Raw genomic sequence first — 20,186 nt, 5'->3', positions numbered from 1 at the left:
CTTTGCATTTCGATTGCAAAGAAAACAAAAATTCATATAAATCACATAAAAGTTTGAATGTATGGAAGAAAGACAACTGTTCGACATATCAAATCGAAAAGTAGGGAGAAAAACAGCAACAAACAAAAATAGAAACAGGAATGACACGGAATTCGATGGTATAAAGTCTTTATTTGGATTTCTGTCGATTTTTCGAGAAACTAGAAAATCAGTTAAAATGACATTTCAAAGCCGGAATCATTCAAAGTTTTTCAGGCATAATGCATCAATATCATTTCGAAAATCATATATGGTTGAATAAAATTTATTACATTAACAACAATAAAAGTAGCAAAGAAGGAAAAGAAAACAGGATGGAAATGGAACTACCCGTTCAAATCCGCGCCATTCGCAGGCAATTGTTTTGATATAAATCTGTATTATGAGTCAAATGTCAATGAAATGAAATTCGTCGATTCCGGAATATTTACTATAGCACAGCTAATTATGTCTATGGGCTTTGATTTAAATGAACATCAAGCAGGCAACAAGGAAATTTATGCAAATTGGGATGAAAAGCGTTAATCAGACTGGCGGCCGAGGGGCGAATTCCATTTCGGATTTTTTTTCTTCAGCAAAGGGATGGATGGGGAGCGGTGTGAGTAAATTGTCGCGTAAATTAGTATTTACGTCCGTTCAAGCGTATTCTCATGTTATATGTTTCATTCTACAAAACACTTTGCTATCGTTGACTCACATTTTACTCCCATTCCCGTTTTATGCTATTATAACATATTTGCGTACGTGTTGGACGTGGGTTTTGAATGTATGTATGTGTGTGTTGTATGTATGGGAACAATTATAGTCTACGTTTTGCTTTTAATTTGTTGAAATCTTTTTTTCTTCTTCTCTTTTAAGCTAAGAACCATAGTCAAATTGATATGTGGACGGTAGTCAACCAAATGGGTCGAACGAAAGCCACGACCAAAAAATCAATAGTTCAGAAGCAGATAATGGACAGCTTCAGTCGGTTACTGTAATATTACTCTCTTATTCCGATAGAATGAACACACACACACACACACATGGTATAAAAGTACACATAGCTTCTAAATGATAATTAGATTACCCTCGATTGACGATCGGTAAGCGTATTTTATCTATGCTCTTATTTTTTCTGCGCTTTTGTGCGTTTTTTCTTTCTCTTCTTTTTGTTTTTCAAAAAGAGAATAGAATTACCTATTGGCACAACGGCTGGCGATTGTCAGAACAGTGGCCAAGTTCGTTTCGACAAGTGTTGTATGTTGTATTGTGTCGTTGCACAAAACATTAATTTTTTTAAATTGGAAATTTTTTAAGTTTTGAAAATCATCAAAACAAGCCACTTTGATTATCTTTGTTGGTGAGATTCGTTGAGTATTTGGAAAATGTGTGAAAAAAATTAATACAATGGCCAAAGCATAAATTTTAGTGATAAAATGGGATTGAATTATGTTAACGTGAAGATAGGATAGTTAGTTTTTTTGGATTAATACACCCAGCAATTATTATCACATTCAAGTCATACTGTGTTTAACGTGTTCTTTCAATGAGTTCGGAATCGCAAGAAAATCTCATCTCATCCGATCCCGAAACGCCAAGCGCGAGCAATGAACGCAAAAATTCATATGATTCGATTTCGGAAGAAAAGGAATATGTGCTGAATGCAATTGAAAAGAAATTTCTTTTAAGTGCCGAACGAGGCGATTGTGCTGGAGTGCGCCGGTAAATTAAAAATATTCATTCTCAATTGAAATCTTTATTGATTGATTCATTAATTCCGACATAAAACATTTAATTGCAAACCAAATTCAACATGGTGAATGAAGGTTGATAGCTGAGTACAAAGATAAGCCGACTGAACTAAATATCAATTGTGTGGATCCATTGAATCGTTCGGCTTTGATATCGGCCATCGAAAATGAGAACATTGAACTCATTCGAATCTTATTAGAGGCGAACATTGAAGTCAAAGATGCTCTGTTGCATGCAATTAGCGAGGAATATGTTGAAGCGGTTGACATGTTGTTATTGCACGAAGAAAAACATCATGTGGCTGGACAAGCATATGTACTCTTTTTTCATTTTATTTTTAAGATTTAATTTAGTGTGAAAAAGGCTATAATACTATCATTTAAAATTATCTCTCTTTTGAATCGGCCTCCAACAACAACAACAACAACAACAAAAGTCGTGGGAATCAGTTGACAGTTCGGCATCAACATTTACACCGGATATAACGCCATTGATATTAGCCGCCCACCGAAATAACTATGAGATTCTTAAGCTGTTGCTGGACCGAGGTGCTACACTGCCAATACCACATGATGCACGTTGCGGTTGTGACTTTTGTGTTCAATCGAGTCAAACGGACTCTTTGCGTCACTCACAATCACGTATCAATGCCTATCGGGCATTGTCATCCAGTTCACTTATTGCATTAAGGTTTTTTTTTGGCTTGTTCATCTTATTCTTTCGATTTGTTTGTTTGTTTGTTTGTCGGTTTTCTGGCATCCATTTTAATTTTATCATTCGAAAAATGTGTTTAATCATGATTTGTTATTTTATCAAGCTCACCCGATCCAATACTCAGTGCATTCGAATTGTCGTGGGAGCTGCGGCGTTTAAGTCGAATGGAAACGGAATTTCGTACGGAATATAATGTAACGTTTGATTTCAATTTCTTTCGGTTGTCCTTTTCATCTTTTTTTTTCTTGTCCTTTCTCTGTCTCTCCTTTGTCCCTTTCCACATTGAATTCCGTTGAAAATTCGTATTTACTTGACATTTAGGAGATGCGTCAATCGGTACAAGAGTTTGCAAAATCGTTACTTGACCATTCGCGTACATCACAAGAATTGGAAATCATGCTCAATTACAATTCAATACCGGGCACCGACGTCTGGGAACCAGGTGATCATCAATCACTCGACCGCTTGAAACTGGCTATCAATTACAAACAAAAGCAGTTTGTGTCTCATCCATCGGTTCAGCAATTGTTGGCGAGCATTTGGTACGAAGGTAAGAGTGAAGAAAACAAAGCAAGAGAGAAAAATCAACTCAATTCAATAACAAAAATAAAAGTAAAACGAAACAAAAAAACAAGTGTCTGCTCCATTCAGTAATTCAATATAAATTATGGTACAATGCACCCAAAGGCTTACCCGGTTTTCGGAGGAAAAGCATGGCTGGCCAATTAATTCAAGTTGCAAAATTGGGCTGCATGTTTCCCATATACAGCACGATTTATATGATAGCACCCAATTCGAAAATGGGAAAGTTCATGAAAAAACCGTTTGTCAAATTTATTTGCCATTCGACGAGCTATTTTACATTTCTAAGTAAGTCAAATATCGACTTTCTCACACTTCCCAGTTTTTTTTTTGGTTTTGCTATCGTTGTGTTTAACGAATGCGTTTATTTGATAATAGTGTTGCTCGGAGCGGCATCGCAACGTATTGAATATTTAGCATTGGAGTTCATTGGTACGCCATGGTTGCTGGATATTTTGGAAGAATGGAAAAAGCATGAACGTGGTGCCATACCCGGCCCAACTGAATTCAGCATCGCCATATACATCATAAGTATAATGAAAAAAAATCCATCTAACTGAATGCCAATCAAATCCATCTAGCACTTCCTAATGCATATTATGTAAAATCCATTCAAAGGCTTGATTTGGGGTGAAATTAATTCATTGTACTCGAGTGGAATAGCCGATTATATCAGTGACCTGTGGAATATCATCGATTTCATATCGAATACATTTTATGTGACATGGATTGGTCTACGCATCACTTCGTGGTATGTGGTTCAAGTAAGTTCAATTTAGATTTGATGTCGAAGAGTGTGTGTGTGTGTGTGAGAGAGAGAGAGAGAGGGAGACAAAACGATACGATTAAAATCGATCGATCAACCCGGTTTGACGGAGGTTTAATGTGCATCTATTTTTGGTTTATGCTTGGATTTTTGGTGTGATATAGAGAGAAGTGTCAATTGGACAGGATCCATGGTATCCGCGTGAAGAATGGGACCCCTTCGATCCGATGCTGTTATCAGAAGGTGTATTTGCGGCCGGCATGATATTCTCATTTCTCAAACTAGTGCACATTTTCTCCATCAATCCACATTTGGGACCGTTGCAAGTGTCACTCGGCCGAATGATAATCGATATTATTAAATTCTTCTTCATCTACACATTGGTTTTGTTTGCGTTCGGCTGCGGTTTGAATCAATTGCTCTGGTACTATGCCGATTTAGAGAAGAAAAAATGCTATCATTTCTTCAACACCGACATTCCCGATTTTGACAACAACGAAAAGGCCTGTGGCATTTGGCGACGTTTTGCTAAGTAATCCAATCGATTTTATTTTTTCGAATTGAATCACCATTTCAATAGAAACACACAAATCAATCATATATTTTTTTTTTCGTCTGTCGCCTTTTCCCTCTTTCTTTATCGCTATTGCAGCTTATTCGAAACGTCTCAATCTTTATTTTGGGCATCGTTCGGTCTCGTCGATTTGATGGCATTCGAATTACAGGGTATTAAAAGTTTCACACGATTTTGGGCAATGTTGATGTTCGGGTCGTACAGTGTAATCAACATTATTGTACTTCTGAACATGTTGATTGCCATGATGAGCAATTCGTATCAGATAATTTCGGTAAGGAAAAAAATCATCGCCGCCTCATTTAACTTCAATGTGAAATTATATGTGTGTGTGTGTGTGCTTATGAAAAGAAATGATTTGAATCAAGTCATTGTGTATGTATAATAGGAACGATCGGATACGGAATGGAAGTTTGCCCGTTCACAATTGTGGATGAGTTATTTTGAAGACGGAGGCACACTGCCACCCCCGTTCAATCTATTTCCAACCACGAAGCTGTTCCGTTGCGGCGGTGCCAAACGATCAACCAAAAGTCTTATCGTAAGTATATAACATCGCAATACGTAATTACGTTCGATTGAATGCAGTCGGCCAAGAGCATGAATTGTGTGCCGACGTGTGTTTCTGTATTGAGTTGATGAGATTTTCAGCTTTATTTATACAATAAACACAAAACAATGACACGACTGTCCACATTCATAGCCTACTCATTGCTTATTCGATTTGAAGACACATTCACTTATTTTGACAAATTGCCATGGTTCCTATCCAAAATAAATACAAATGATTCTTCAAATCCATTGGATAAGCAATTTATTGGCGGCATTCGATATAACTCAATATACTTGGCATTTACCAACTTTGCGTGAGTGAGTGAGTGTGTCTCTTTGTGTACACACACTTTATTTCCCATCGCCTTCATTTGTTTACAGAAAAGGTCGCTGGAAAAAGCTAAAAAGCGCCATGACAATGTAATGCGGTTGTTAGTGCGTCGCTATATCACGGCCGAACAGCGTAAGCGTGACGACTTTGGTATCACCGAGGACGATGTTATGGAAATTCGTCAAGATATCAGTACACTAAGATTTGAATTAATTGATATTTTATCGACGAACGGCATGAAAACACCCAATATTAAAACAGGCGATGTACAATGTAAATATTAACCATCCTCCCATCAAAATATCGTATCAATATTTTGTTTTACCTTTTTTCTCTGTCATTCGTTTGCTGTCGGTGGTTTAGTTGCGGGTAAAAAGGGCAAAATGATGGAACGTCGCATCTTGAAAGATTTCCAAATCGGAATCGTCGAATCAATCAGCGAAGCCGTTTCGGCAGCTGGTGTTACGGCCGGTGACGTTTTTACAACGATTGCGAAAGCAATTAATAAACGCACTTCAGGCAAACAGTATGTGATTCATTCATTATGTCTTTTTGAATATACCTACACATGTGTCTTCATGTTTTCTTTTTGCGTTTCTTTTTTATTCTTCGGCTCAAAAACAGCAAAAAGGAGGATTGGAATAGTATTGTGCGACAAAACACTATCAACCGATCCGATCCGATTGGTTCCACACGAAATTCACTGACACGTCGTGATAGGCGCAGTTTGCGACGAGACATTTTGGAGGAGGTCAATCAAGGTGTCAAAATGAATACGCAAAAAATTGTCGGTATGTTATAATATGCAAACGAAATTGTCCATCATCGGAAAATTATTTAAATGCACGAACACAATGGTTTCCTTTGTGAATTTAATCGGTTTATACTATCTTTTTCATAAATAAAAGAATACAATCCAAAATTGTCTGAGGCAACGCCAACCACTCGGGTTGCATATGTTAAATTTATGGCACCGTCAATGCGAAGAGAAAGTAACGCCGACGAAACGGGCATCGAACCAACAACCACAGAGACCAAAAAAAGCAAAATTCAAAAATCAATACTTCGCAGTGCTTCGAAAATAAGCACGGTACGTGGTACAATATATGAATTATACATTAATACTTTTGATGTGTGTGAATAATTGACTTTCTCCCTTGTTTGCGTTTCGTTGCAAACAAAATAGGAAATTCTTGCATCAAAAGTACATGAGACTCAAAAAGGTATGTTAAATAAACAATGGCGAAGAGAATTACATTTCACACATGCATACATTTTTTCATTAATGTGAATAATCATAGACGCAGAAAGTGCACCAGAAGAAGGAAAAACAGGAGGAGGGGACTCGGCAGAAGACGAAAAGAAAGATGAACCATCAACAACTGAATACCTTTCAGAACCAGAAAATCCAATATCGGCTTATGTCAACAGAGCATATTCACCAATTGTAGAAGATCCATACGAAAAGGACAGTCGGCCAGCGTCAACTGATTTAATAGAAAGCGGTTCAAAACCACCAGATGATAACGTCTCAGTTTCTTCAAGGGCAATGTCTCCAACGTCTGTGGCCGCACGAGCTGTATCGCCCGTATCTGAGCAATACCGTGCGGTGACACCGGCTCGAGCTCGTTCACCAGAGCCAGCACTGACTCCCAATCGAGCTACTTCACCGAAACCTGGAACTACTACGCCCACTGCTGGAGTGTCAACCAAAGCCGATGATGAAACAAAAGACAAAGCAAAGGCAACATATGGATCAAAATCATCGGATAAAACCACTTCAAATGAGCCAATTTTCAAACCACTTACAACAGAAAAAGGCAAATCAAAAACTACTGGAAAAAATATCGGTGGATGGATTTAAATAATCATACTCAAACAAAAGAAAAGAAATATGCCAAAATTCAACTATTCCAAATAGTCACCAGAACCAACTAGATTGAATGCGTTTTTTCTTCAAACTAATTTTAATGAAAATTCCATAGATAATTTATTGTTGTTCGGGATTCCCCAAATAAACTAGAAACGATGCCAAATTAACGCCTTCAGTTTTAATTTTATTTTATTTTTAGAAGAAAGGTCGTAGCGCAATGTTTGTTCGACTGAATGATGCAACCACTTCCAGCTGAGGAAGTAATTGAATTCATTGAAATTGATTTGTATATTTTCATGCGCACTACAAATGGAGTCGATTCTATCTGTGGCACTAAATGAGCTTATCTTTGGTGGTGATAAGACTGATGAACAATAATGAATGTTGTTTCAATTCTGCTCCTACGAGTGTTACTTCATGGTGTTTTCATGACATTCTTCGTTCCGGAGACACAGCTTGAATGATATCTTTATTTAGTTCTTTTTTTCTTCTTTTTTCTCCATTATCTTCAGGCTATTCAAAGGATAAGTATAATCAATTTTCACCTGTTGCGCACCGTTCGCCAGCCGGATGCTTCCTCATATCTGGAGTTGAATGGATAATGTTAGACATGCGTTGGCCACGTATTTCAATCAGCCCCGAGAACTTTGATTCAAAACACATTAAGAAAATGTATTTGCCAATGTCTGGGTCCGATCTATGAAGGCAACCGGCTGATGTTGCCCACCTGTTGCAACAAAATATTGAGCCATTATTTAAAAATAGCACCCCCAAAGACCAGGCTCTGCGTGTAAAACTATGCGCCACCATTAAATCGTAGAAGGATTTCATGCGCGATAAGTTCTCGCCTATGAGTAATCAGAAAAATGTGTCGAGCTTATCGAGGACAACTGACGTCAATGCCATTTGCTGCAACATGAACCAAATCCGGTGGCGGTGTTATTTTTTCCGTTCTCTCAAAGTGAGAGTGTGATCTTGTATGCGACGAGTATTTGCGTAGTGAACAGAAGCTAGATTGATGCTGTGCGACATCATTGCCAATCTGATATTTATTTGGTGTTCATCTCGATTTTGCTGCGAGCCAACGTAAAAAACGCATCAATTTAACAGTGTGAATTTAAATACGTAACTGAGAGAATGAGAGAGAGAAGACGAACGAAGGAATCAAGTTGGTTGGTGGTTGGCAGTGCTCAACATGTACTTATCTGATACCTGATTAATGATTGTCATGGCTGTGTGCTAGCAAATTTGTTTTCATTTTGTCGCTTTCAATGCTGATCTCTTTCGAGATTCCCTTTTGTTTTTCTCTTTTACCATTGCTCAGGGCATTTATTCCGATGCCATCGAACTATAAAAGAGTGTGGAATTGGCTGATTCAGAGTCAGTGAACAAAGTGAAATTGAATCAAGCACATCCAAACCCCAATCTGCAAACGGTGGTTATCTTGGATTTATAAGCAAAAAATAAAAGAGAAATCAAAATTGATTCTGATCTTGACAGGTGTTAGTTCAGTGTATTCGCTATTGTGACTTGACCGTTAATTTACGAAAGAAAACCAACAAAACCAAACGACAAAATGACCTGTTTAGAAAATATAATTGTTATTTCGACCATGTTTATAGTGTTAGTTACAGTCCAAGCAACCAAAGCAGAAGGTAAATTAATCAAACTGTCGCATTCCTCGAAAGGGAAGGCAAAAAATGAACCGAAAGACGGATAAATGTGACTTTTTTGCGGAATGTGGAATTTCACGAAATGAAATAGCAACTGCAGGAAGGACAAACTCGATTCACTGAAACAGCAAAATGTGCATATTGTAGAAGTTTGATAAAATTTTTCAAAGAACATCTAAACTGAGTTTACTGCGAACAACATCTCTTTCACGCTAACAGCAATTCGTGCACGAACGAGTCAGTGTGACAGTTGGTGTGAGCGGGACAAAGTTCGACAGCAAACAATTTGGTTGTGTCAGTTTAAATGTTCTTTCGAACATTCCTCGGGCAAATTTCAATTCAAATGAACCTTTTCCAAATTTTGAAATTGATAAACTGTGCTGAATGAAATGGTTTAACTGAGCGAATAAAGCATAAACAACCGTTTGCCTCTGTATACCCTTTTCTTGCCGAAAAGTTTTTTCTCCTTGTTTCCAATTCCAAATATTTCGAATATGCAATAAAAATGCCGTTCAAATTTCTTCGAACAGAAATTGATGCAAAACGTGGAGCTGCTATACACACACTCACTCCAACGCCACGACGACGAAGTGATCCGGAATTCTTGAAATGGGATAGCGAGGTTAACGCTATTTTAGACGATGATTACGAAGGTGAATTCATTGATTGATTATTTGTACAGTGTGGTTTGCGAATTGAAACTATTTCAAAAATTGCTCAATCGAATTGCAATCAAATAGCAATATTCTACATATGGCATCGATTTAATTGAAGAAAAAAAACGTTGTAGTTTGCGATTCAATGAGATTGAAGTGCTTGAGTATACTCAACGTGGCCATAGTTTATCCATGTTTTTTTTTACTTTGATTTTCATCGAAAATTGTTGCAGGTACTGCTGAATACAATGGCAATGAATTTGTTCGGCCATACTTTGGATTCCCCCGAATTTCACGAGCCGGATCACGATTTTATTCAAAGCTAGGCGAAGGTTCACAGGAAACAATTAAACGAGGTGGACCAGGTGGCGGTGCTGGCATGTGGTTTGGACCACGTTTAGGTCGCATGCAAAAGCGAAGTCCCACCAAAGAGCATGTTTAAATCAACAAACAAACCCTCCCCATTCCAGCAACAACCACAGCTGAAACACACCGAATGCCAAATCAATACACTAATATTCATCATTTCGTAGTTTCGATTTAAAACAATACCAAACAGATATATAAGTAATGGTCATACACACGACACACTTCCCACTTGTCTACCTAATGTCTTATAGATTAGTTTTTTTGACAAAAAGAAATTTACTCCAAAATGAATGTGAATGAAAGACGAGTCACGAGTCTGGCCCTCTTTTGCGATGTGGATATAATGTTTGCAACAACAAAAAAATTAACAATTATTATATAAAATGTCAAAGCAAATTACAAATAAAAAAAATCTACACAAAAAAAAACACGAAAATCGGATTGTTTCAAACCAATATTTGATAGTTGAAAGTAGTCGCTTTAGTATGTTTTGAATTTTAATCAGAAAAGCGAATGTTTTCAATCGAACTTTTGGCTGGTTTTTGAATTCAATTATTGAAGAAATACCGAATAAACAGACTTTTGGTCGATGGAAATGGTGTGACTAGTATTTCTTAACAATTGAATTCGACATTTTAATTCACACAAATATTGGTAGCAAACTAATTCCAATTCAATGATTCAATAATTGTGATTGTATTTATGTTTATTCTTTGCAATATACATTCAGTTGTTATATAAATAAAATTGTCTATATCGGAAATGATAGTAAATTAGGCTTGTTCTTTCTTTTTTCCAACGGGGGTGAATGGGGAGTATTTGACAATAGTTAATCGGAACATGGTCTCCACTTACAGGAGAGAATAGACGTGGAAAGCTTTCAAGTGGAAACAAGTAAAAAAGAACCGTTTCCACTTTGTCGGTAGTGCTAAATAAATACACTCAAAACCACATGAGAGAATTGTTCACATTGAAACGGCGAACTTTACATTTCAATACATTTTAATACTTGCTACTGTTGAATTGGGAAATTTTATTTCAAAGAGTCTGAAATGTGTTTGAATTCTCGCCCAGAAAGCACTGTTGAAACGATTTTCTATGTGACGTTGAAGATGACATCAAATGTGTAGATTGAATTATTTGTCTTCAAGGTAGCACTCGAGGTCCTTTATAATCGAAGGAATGTTGAGAGAAAACATTCGTTTTGCGATCGATTAACCGTAATTAACAGTGCAAATTTATATTTTTGCTCCCACATAATATTTGAGTCAAATTTACCGTGCGAAAACGAAATCTAATGACTCACGAAGTCGTACAGTAGTCTGAGATACTTATGAAAGTAATTCGTTGGATGATTGAGAGTCAGCTATGATAAAATTCAGCCAATGTATAAATGTATGGCTTTTAATTGAGGATGAATAAATCTGTTTAACATTAAATTCAATTTTTCAATTGAATTTTCATGGAATCCTACGTGATAATACTTGGGCTATCTCATATGCACGATTGTCATTCGTCGATTGACTTTTTCTGAAAATGCAATGTAAAGTTCTAGAAGAGTACATGAAACCATATTGAGGCTTATGAATGTTTGGACCTTCACATTCGTGATAAAAACGTTTAAAGATAGTGAATTCGCATATTTTAAATGAATTCTATATTCTTTTATCGAAGTTTTAACATTGTTCGCAACGGAATTATTCCATTTTGTGTCGAATAAAAATAACAAACATGTTCTCGAAATAGTTTATCTTGCAGTGCTTTCAAAAAACAACATTAGTCACTGGGTAAAACCAAAATTTGCACGTTCTATTGAACAAATATTGTAGAAATCCCCGTACCTCTGTCCATATTTACTTTTACACATTCACATTGCATAACCTTTCTGCATGTAAATATTTATCGAATTTGTGCATTATTCATCAGGCGTTTGCCTCAACTAGTCGGTCAGTTCAACATCATGTTGTGTTTAATCTCGCGCATGTAATGTGTAAAAAATATAAAATCATTCACCAAATACTTTTAGTACAATAACAAATATTCCTCTTCGAATTGAAAAAAAAGAGTTTAATTCAATAAATGAATTTGCAAAATATTGTGTTGAAACATTTTAAATGTTTAGTTGTGATTGTGTGTGCTATAATTGGCATACTTGTTCTTTTTATTATCACCTTTGATGGGTAAGATGATAATGTTATGAAAAGACCATTAGAAAAAAATCAGCAAAAAAATTTTTTTGCATTTCATGTGAATTCGAATGTTTTTGATGATTCAAAATATTTGAATGTAACTCAATCAAATCATTATAGAGAAGCTTGTCCGAAAAGTCCGCCAAATCGCCTTGGTAGAATTCCGATTGATTTCAAAGAAGAAACGCTCGAAATCGTAGAAACGCGGCTTAGTGTCCCACTTCAGCCAGGCGGTTGGTTTGCACCGAAAGAATGCAGGGCAAACCATCGTGTGGCTATAGTTGTACCGAAACGTGGACGAGAGTACATGCTGCCAACATTCTTGAAGAACATGCATGCAATGTTGATGAAGCAACAAATCGAGTATGGAATCTACGTTGTAGAACAACCCCTTGATCAAGACTTCAATAGAGGAGCTCTATTCAATATTGCTTTCAAAGAGGCGCTGAAGATGAAACAATGGGACTGCTTTATTTTTCATGACATCGATATGATTCCGTTCGATGATCGAAACCTTTACAACTGTCCATCAAATGACGGCCCACGACACATGGCGGTCGGCGTTGATAAATTCGGATTTAAGTAAGTGGTTCATCGCTGGGTTTACCAATGAAAGATTTTCGTATTTATTTTTGTCAACATTGATAGGCTTCCTTATGAGGCTTTTTACGGCGGTATCATTGCCTATACAACGGAGCAATTTAAAAATATTAATGGCTTTTCGAATATGTTTTGGAACTGGGGTGGAGAAGATAACGATTTGTGTAAAAGGTGGTGATAAAAATTGATTTAAATTAGTATTTATATATTCAGAATTTGTTCGTTGATCGTTTCACGTATTATTTTTAGATCCGAAAATGCTGGCTATATTCTTACAAGACCTAGCCCTGATATTGCGGTCTATTATTCACTTCCACATCGCGAAGAGAAACGCAACCCAAACCGGTAACACTATCATGATCGTGTTGTTGTGAAACTGTTTTTACTATGATTTAATTGTCATAATTTCAGGTTTAAACAATTGAAAGAGTCGAAGGTCAACTTTAATATTAGTGGTTTAAACTCTTTAGACTACCATATTAAAGATTTCAAAATCAAACCCACTCACGTTCATATTTTTATAGATCACATGAAAATGGAGGTTGGAATAATTGTTTTCTACAAGGCATGACATTTTGTTATTTTATTGCAAGTTATTCGTTTTTTCTCTCTCAGGAACCTGGCAAAAAGCGATGGACATGACTTCAATTTTACAGCAGAACGAAAAAGATTTAAAAAAAATTTGGTCATGGAAGTTAGACAATAGAACTAATATTATAACGAAAGCCAAAAATTCTTGTTTTCAATATTGAAATGCAGTTTGATTAAGACGATAATAAAAAAAATGTCTTTCAAGATGCGACCTGTACGGAATGATTTGTGTATATCTTCATTGTACAATAGGCAGAAAATGAAAGAACATTGAAAGGAAAACCATTTCAAGTGCAAACAATGGTTAATGGTAGCTTTATGACGCGATAAAACACGACTCTCAGCCAATTTCAAGCGATATCTCGCGCGATCGAAAGCAATTGCAATTACCTTCAAATAGAGGTATTTATCATTCCAATAGCTCCGACCAATTCCGAGAACGGCACGAAAACCTGTTAACAAAAAACACTCAGCAAAAGCTACTCATATAAAATCTTGAAGTCGTTTCAGAGTGGTGTGTGACAATGAAATCAAATCAAATATCACAAATCGGTCAGGCGGAATCGAAAGCAATTGCAATTACTTACAAATCGAGATATTTATCATTCCAATAGCTTCGACCAATTCCGAGAAAGGCACAAAAATCTAAAATTCGTTCATATTTTAAAAATGAGAATTCAGTTACAGATCTGCAACGTAAGACCTCTTTTTAATGTAAGGTAAGATTGACTCCGTTGCTTTTCGAACAACAACTGGTTTCATCGAGAACCAAATTGTCAATTTATAGAATATTTTTCTACTCAATTTGGGTCATTACTCATTTTATAGACTACCTATGCGCTGGTGCATAAGTGCTTTTGATTTCAACTTTCAGTTTATTTTTTTCAACTATTGTTCGGATCCAAAAATATGTTTACACTTACGTGACAAATCATATTAGGTTTTTAATGAATTTATTTACATTTTTCGTACTGCGATAAAAGCCTATATAAACAATGTTATTATATTTGACAATATTTGACTCGATGTCAATGACGATGTGGCAGCGCCACCTATAGAGATTCCTTATTAAAATAAGTGGAACTATTGAGTGCGTGCACCATATCGCACGTAAATTTTCAATATGGCAGCGCCCATAGAATTGAAAAGTTAACCGATTTCATAGTCGCAAATTATCGCTGTACGACATTTTTTTACCAAAAAGATAAATGAAATAAACAAATTGGTTAAACGAACTCAAAAAACATAATTATCTCAAGTCGGGGAGAGAATTATCGGTTTAGTTTAAGAGATCACAAAAGTTCCATTTTATTGAAAGAGTCATGTAAACTATGAAATATCATTATATATTTCTCTACCAATGTGTCCAAAACGCATAGATTCAGTATCGCATGAGGCAGATATCGCATAAATATCGCGTGATAATTTTCTGCTTGCGTTGACACAGTATACGATACTTGAATAGTCTTGCGACGCACGCTTGCGTTCGCTTCGTTATATGTGTTATAGTGCCGCCAGACGATGCAAGTAAAGCGCTTGCAGCAAGCGCTTGCAGCAAGCGCTTGCTGCAAGCGCTTTACTTGCACTTGCAACGTCTGATTCCGAAAAAAGTACTTGCGTGCAAGTGCGAAAGTGCTTGCCGCAAGCGCTTGCAAGCAAAACGCTTGCAACGTCTAGAAGCGAATGTTTGAAACAGTGAAGGCACTCGCACGCTCGATCGCACGCTGACAGTTCATTTGTTGAGTGAACAGCCACGAGGTAAGTGTCAAATGTGATTCAGTGTCAATATTTTTCTGATGTTTTTCAATTGTTCTGTGTTTAATTTATTTTTTCATTGTTGTTGTGAATAAATTATCGTTCAAGATGTCAACGCAAACATCGTTGCCGGACGAAAGAGTGTTTTCTCTCATAAAGGAAATCGAATCCCATCCATGTTTGTGGCAAAAAAGTCATCGACACTCCAAAAATGCCTATAAAAAGAACGACGCCATCGCGCAAATCGCTGTAATACTTGACCTCACGGAAGATATGGTCAAGGATAAAATTAGATCGCTACGAACCATCTATTTCCAAAATGCACAAAAAGCCAAGAAAGGCAAGAGCGGTAGCGGAGGCGGTTCGCAGCCAAAATGGAAATTTTACAATGCATTATCCTTTTTACAAGGTGAACTAGCTGAATGTGGAGCTGTTGACAACATGCAATTGAATGAAACAGTAATGAAATGGATTCGGAGTTGCGATAATGCGCGTTCTCATCATCCCACGTTTTCTTTTCGTTATTCTCAGGATGCTGATGAATCCGCAGCCGCATCATTGGATTCAGCGTTGGAAATCGAACGGCCATTATCGTCTATGTCAACACAATCACATGCATCTTCGACCGGCAGCGCTGGAACACCAACCGCATATACAAAGAAAAGAAAGGCAGCAATAGACGACGACCGACGTGCTTGTTGGAATACATTGTTGGAATCAATAAGCCAAAAGGGTGTTCAAGAAGAATTCGGAAATTACATGAGCACTACTTTAACAGTAGTACTACCAAAATGGTATCGAAAAGTTGGAAGGTCGCTATAATCGTTGTATCGCCCTTGAAGGCAACTATGTTGAATAATAAAATCGAATTTTGTCAAAATAATGTGTTTTAATATGGTAGACCGGGGACTTTTCAGCCGACCTGTTAGCTCAAATCAAAGATGAAAATTTGGTCGAACGAACAAAATCCCAAATTCAAATCATTTTGGCCAGGGCCTTAACCGAATCCGCTGAAAAGCAACTGACTTCCAACGTCGAACAGGTTTTGGTTTTCGATTCGAATGGACGCATCATTTCCGATTCCGATGTGATAATCGAAGAAGTCCAAAATTAATTTCATAAACTTGAATCATCGCATGAAAATTCTGAAATTCGAATTAGTTAAAATGGAATTCGTTCTATTGAAAAATCTGATTTCAAAATGAATAAACCGATCAATATCTTACGAAAAAATGAAGTGTCTTTTATTTCAAAACCATACAAAATATGCATTCTTTTCGAGAACAACATTTGCGCTTGTCGCCTAAATAAACCGACGTTTGTTTATACACCAATGTTGATATAGCATCGAATTCACTCAAATGAAATAATCACGTTCGTTTCACATGAACATTGAGCGTGAGTGTGAGCGAGAGATACACATTGCACATCAGCTGAAATGCGGATTTTGAAGTCATTTTACGAATTTTATTTTTCTTCGTAGTTTTTAATGATACAAATAATTTTTTCGAACCTTCATATATTCATCTTTCATAGTGTCATAAAGTGCTCGGCACACTTCAGGTATGCTCGTAGAAATCGATGGTGGCGATATACGGAACAGTAGCGAAAGTGTTGCAGTGCTATCGCCAGAAGCAAGGTATTTCACAGTCAAAAAGAAAAGTTCTTCTACAGAAATTGCTACACGCATCACCGTGGTTTGTTTTTCCACGTAAGGTCGAACTTTTTCGCACAGTTCTTCAAAGTCTGGCTGCGTAATATGTCCAAAACGTTTATAAAAATCTTCACCTTCCTTCGCCAAATCGCCCATTAATTTTTCGAAATATGGGTTCGAGTCGCCTCGAAACCAGAACTGACGTGCCCACACAGTGCTTTGGGGCCTATTTTCGTCTTCTTCCATTTCGTCCAACATCATCGCCAGAAATAATTGTTTTGGTCGCAATTTAACTTTCTTGAAATGCTTGTGTCACAACTTGAAGATTTTTTGTTGAAATTGAGATAAATCAAATCGAACTTTCAAGCAAGCGAAAAAGCACTTGCTGCAAGTAAAATGCTTGCAACGTGTAGAAGCATGTGCAAGCACTTGCAGCCGAGCAAATTTGCTTTCACTTGCATGCAACGCTTTACTTGCATCGTCTGGCGGCACAGCAATATGAACTGAATAGCATTTGTTTTGGATAAGGAATCAAATCATAATTATAGTTTGAATTTCTGATGGGTCGTTTTTAAAAATTTACCTGGTTAAAGTGAAAGTAATAAAATGAAATCCAATCTTATTACTTCTACTTCAAAATTACAAGACAATTATCCAAAATGTCTCATCAGAGGTGAAAACTATAACTACCACTCGATTTTTCGTCAACAACTGAACAAAATTGATTATCAGAGATTTTTGTAAAACTTATTTCTGTTGGCTGAAATTTACAAAAAAGGCTCAAAAATGATTTACTTCTACACAAATCTAACATTTCGATAAGTTTAATGTATGTTGAAAGTGTACGTCCCCTGCGATATTGTCGACTGTTTAGTTGTACACACATACAAAATAAATTTTGTACTTTGTTGCGTTAGAAGAACGAAACGTGCGAAAAATATCGTGAAAATTAAACAATATCATCCTGCCGAACAAATATTGATATTCAGCGGTAGTTTATGGTTTGAACCATTCTATTTATTATAACAATATGAATATTTTTGCAAAAAAGAAAAAAACAATCTCAATGATTTTTTCTGTTCTAGAAATATATTTGTTGAATAGGATGTCATTGCCTTTGTACACAGAGGGAAGAAAGGGTCAGATATTCGCTACGCTCAATTTTTTTCCTGAAAAAAAAAACAAAATTCAGATTTCTCAGACAAAATTTTTTTTGGTCTATATTATGGAGGTTCAAAAAAAATTTTGTCTGAGAAATCTGAATTTTGGTTTTTTTTTTCAGGAAAAAAAATTGGGCGTAGCGAATATCTGAACCTTTCTTCCCTGTATGTAATAAATAAATCAATAGAAAATCGGAACAAGAAAATACTAATGTGCGTTGTCAACCTTTATCGCAACAAATGCGATAAAAAGTGAAATATTATTGGAAGAAAAACAATTGCATGTGCAGTGAAATAATTCTAATTTACAAAATAAAAAATAGTATTGAATTTATCATTTTGCAAATCATTGGTTTTCTGGCTTCGTCTCCAGCTTAGTTTCCGTTTCGTTGCTAGCGGGAAAAATTGCATTCTTTAATTTAAATTATCATTATCCGTTTCGTTGCCCATCGTTGCATCATGAGATATCTCTCGGATGAACCAAGAGCCATTCTTGGTATTTTTAGCATAAAAATATTGTCTATTATTCATGTAAATTATTAAAGTAAAATTTTTGAATGAAAACTTTTATGATAAAAAATTGTTATATTAAAACTTTTCCTTTGTATTTTTCGAAAATTTCAAATAATCAAGCACAAACGCGATTGAGTTGAAAAATGTTACAATAAATGTAAACAATCACAATACGCTTCTTGCCATTATTAAATCATCAACACTTTCAGGCAAGAGCAAACTTCTTTTGTCTGTGATAACGTTTCCAGCGTGACTCCAGTCTCTTTCACTGCTAGCACTTGTAGCAGGAATCGTAGAAACCTTCTTAAACAAATTGTATAATTTGGGGAATCTATTTGAGTGCTCATGCCACCAATCAATTAAGTTCACTTCAGCTGTTATTGGATAGCTTAGGTAGTCTTCAACTTCTGTGGTTGGGCCGACTTCCACATCAAGACAAATGAATCGATTGCTAGGTTCTGTGAAGTAAAATCAAGTAAAAATTTTAAATGAAAAGTTTAATAATGAAAATTTTTAAAATTCTGCAGGATTAAAGATTTAAGTTAAAAATTACTTGGCCGATTCGTATTTGCCGTACTGCTATTTTGAATAGTTTGATCACTCGTCGATACATTTTGATTTATGTCAATGTGTAAATCAAGATATTCTTCGATTTCGGCATGCAATTTAAATTTATCTCTGTTTGGAATGAAATCGAGTCGTTTGTAGTGTGGCGTTAAAAACGTCATTGCTTTGTGTTCAAATGATGGTGTCATATCGTTTTCATTCCTTAAATAATATTCTCTTCCAATTTTTTTCATCTCGGTTGTACACGAATAATTCATCTCGGTTGGCCCCGTCCAATTCGTTTATGTCATCTTCATCATTTTGTTTGAGTAAATCAGATATTTCCAAAAAACTTGTCCATACTAAGTTTAAAGTAATATATTTGTCGCCTTCAAGATTGTCTGCCATTGTCTAAAATTGGAAATAGAACGACATTTTTATGTAAATCAAAATTTGAAATATATAAAAAATGTTTTAACAAAGCAACCAATATATTTACCAGACAAACACAGCATGAGACAAACACAGGACGAGACAAACACTACAAAAAATTAAGTGACGTTTATCATAAACATAAATGTACCTTGAATGGTTCTAAAAAAATCTTGATTTCGATCAGTTGGTCTTTGTTCAATACTTCAATAAGATCTAAAATTTCATGGTCAGCCTGTTTGCCGTTGTTTATTTTCCATTCATTTCTTAACTTTTGCTTGGTTGTCAAAATTTGGGAATGGACTTTTTTTTAAAATTTAATGACTTGAAAAAATTTTTAGAAGATTTTTTAACATTTCGTTATCAATTTTCTCTTTCTTCATTATTTTTTCGCTCACTTCACTTGTTCACACATTTCAAATCAGGTTTTGGAAATAAACTTGAATAACAGCGTATTATTGTTATTCTGAGTTCCAGATTTGATGCTGCCTGAGTTCAAATATTTTGTTCGGACAATAAAAATTTCCGACAACAACAAAAAAATTTCAGCTCATAACACAGAGTTTGTGCTTGTTTATTTGAAATTTTCGAAAAATACAAAGGAACAGTTTTAATATAACAATTTTTTATCATAAAAGTTTTCATTCAAAAATTTTACTTTAATAATTTATTCAATAAACTGTCTGTGATTCCTGCTACAATTACTGAGCAATTTTCCAAAGATACATTTTTGAAATGAAAAATTCATTTTTGAAAAAAAAAAATTGACAAGAGGACGGACAAAATTTTTGTTCGTCCTTTTGAAAATTGTCCTTTTGACACAATTTGTTCGTCCTTCCTGAAAATTCGTCCGTCCGTCCGTCCTTATTGAGAAAACGGACGA

The 20,186-nt window shown here is 35.8% G+C and overlaps 3 protein-coding genes across 4 annotated transcripts; all 3 read left to right on the top strand.

The window, feature by feature from the left end:
* Positions 1 to 1,288: 1,288 nt before the first annotated feature.
* Positions 1,289 to 7,326, top strand: LOC129579261 (transient receptor potential protein). The gene is made up of 17 exons (XM_055469135.1): positions 1,289 to 1,743; positions 1,848 to 2,088; positions 2,210 to 2,463; positions 2,591 to 2,681; positions 2,809 to 3,037; positions 3,175 to 3,357; positions 3,448 to 3,600; positions 3,688 to 3,833; positions 4,000 to 4,367; positions 4,488 to 4,683; positions 4,798 to 4,950; positions 5,343 to 5,565; positions 5,656 to 5,818; positions 5,917 to 6,083; positions 6,201 to 6,382; positions 6,479 to 6,515; positions 6,594 to 7,326. The coding sequence occupies exons 1-17, from the start codon at positions 1,568 to 1,570 to the stop codon at positions 7,154 to 7,156; spliced, it is 3,525 nt and encodes a 1,174-aa protein (XP_055325110.1). The 5' UTR covers positions 1,289 to 1,567; the 3' UTR covers positions 7,157 to 7,326.
* Positions 7,327 to 8,548: 1,222 nt separating this feature from the next.
* On the top strand, positions 8,549 to 10,291 carry LOC129579263 (cardio acceleratory peptide 2b). The gene is made up of 3 exons (XM_055469139.1): positions 8,549 to 8,820; positions 9,369 to 9,491; positions 9,728 to 10,291. Exons 1-3 carry the CDS (start codon positions 8,742 to 8,744, stop codon positions 9,934 to 9,936), a joined length of 411 nt encoding a protein of 136 aa, XP_055325114.1. The 5' UTR covers positions 8,549 to 8,741; the 3' UTR covers positions 9,937 to 10,291.
* Positions 10,292 to 11,856: 1,565 nt separating this feature from the next.
* On the top strand, positions 11,857 to 13,405 carry LOC129579262 (beta-1,4-N-acetylgalactosaminyltransferase bre-4-like). Of its 2 annotated transcripts, XM_055469137.1 has the most exons (7): positions 11,857 to 12,043; positions 12,173 to 12,634; positions 12,701 to 12,823; positions 12,902 to 12,997; positions 13,064 to 13,088; positions 13,177 to 13,193; positions 13,268 to 13,358. In XM_055469137.1, the coding sequence occupies exons 1-6, from the start codon at positions 11,943 to 11,945 to the stop codon at positions 13,183 to 13,185; spliced, it is 816 nt and encodes a 271-aa protein (XP_055325112.1). In that variant the 5' UTR covers positions 11,857 to 11,942; the 3' UTR covers positions 13,186 to 13,193; positions 13,268 to 13,358. The 2 variants fall into 2 exon arrangements, with proteins under 2 accessions (XP_055325112.1, XP_055325111.1); XM_055469136.1 differs by having other exon boundaries at positions 13,064 to 13,193; positions 13,268 to 13,405.
* Positions 13,406 to 20,186: the final 6,781 nt, after the last annotated feature.

Source organism: Sitodiplosis mosellana, unplaced genomic scaffold (assembly GCF_009176505.1).
Source record: "Sitodiplosis mosellana isolate CC-2019 unplaced genomic scaffold, AAFC_SMos_1.0 Smas_scaffold_6226, whole genome shotgun sequence".
NCBI classification, from domain to species: Eukaryota; Metazoa; Arthropoda; class Insecta; order Diptera; family Cecidomyiidae; genus Sitodiplosis; species Sitodiplosis mosellana.
The sequence above is the reverse complement of the archived record's forward strand: the minus strand, read 5'-3'. Positions and strand labels throughout refer to the sequence as shown.

What these genes read in the sequence shown, in the direction of transcription:
- LOC129579261 (XM_055469135.1), top strand. Translation starts at nt 1,568, where the DNA reads ATGAGTTCGGAATCGCAAGAAAATCTCATCTCATCCGATCCCGAAACG. An exon ending in CATCGCCATATACATCATAA is followed by an intron (nt 3,601 to 3,687) that starts GTATAATGAAAA and finishes ATCCATTCAAAG; the next exon opens with GCTTGATTTGGGGTGAAATT. An exon ending in GATCAACCAAAAGTCTTATC is followed by an intron (nt 4,951 to 5,342) that starts GTAAGTATATAA and finishes ATTTGTTTACAG; the next exon opens with AAAAGGTCGCTGGAAAAAGC.
- LOC129579262 (XM_055469136.1), top strand. Translation starts at nt 11,943, where the DNA reads ATGAATTTGCAAAATATTGTGTTGAAACATTTTAAATGTTTAGTTGTG. An exon ending in GATAACGATTTGTGTAAAAG is followed by an intron (nt 12,824 to 12,901) that starts GTGGTGATAAAA and finishes TATTATTTTTAG; the next exon opens with ATCCGAAAATGCTGGCTATA. An exon ending in TAGATCACATGAAAATGGAG is followed by an intron (nt 13,194 to 13,267) that starts GTTGGAATAATT and finishes TTTCTCTCTCAG; the next exon opens with GAACCTGGCAAAAAGCGATG.
- LOC129579263 (XM_055469139.1), top strand. Translation starts at nt 8,742, where the DNA reads ATGACCTGTTTAGAAAATATAATTGTTATTTCGACCATGTTTATAGTG. An exon ending in CCAAGCAACCAAAGCAGAAG is followed by an intron (nt 8,821 to 9,368) that starts GTAAATTAATCA and finishes TTCTTCGAACAG; the next exon opens with AAATTGATGCAAAACGTGGA. An exon ending in TTTAGACGATGATTACGAAG is followed by an intron (nt 9,492 to 9,727) that starts GTGAATTCATTG and finishes AAATTGTTGCAG; the next exon opens with GTACTGCTGAATACAATGGC.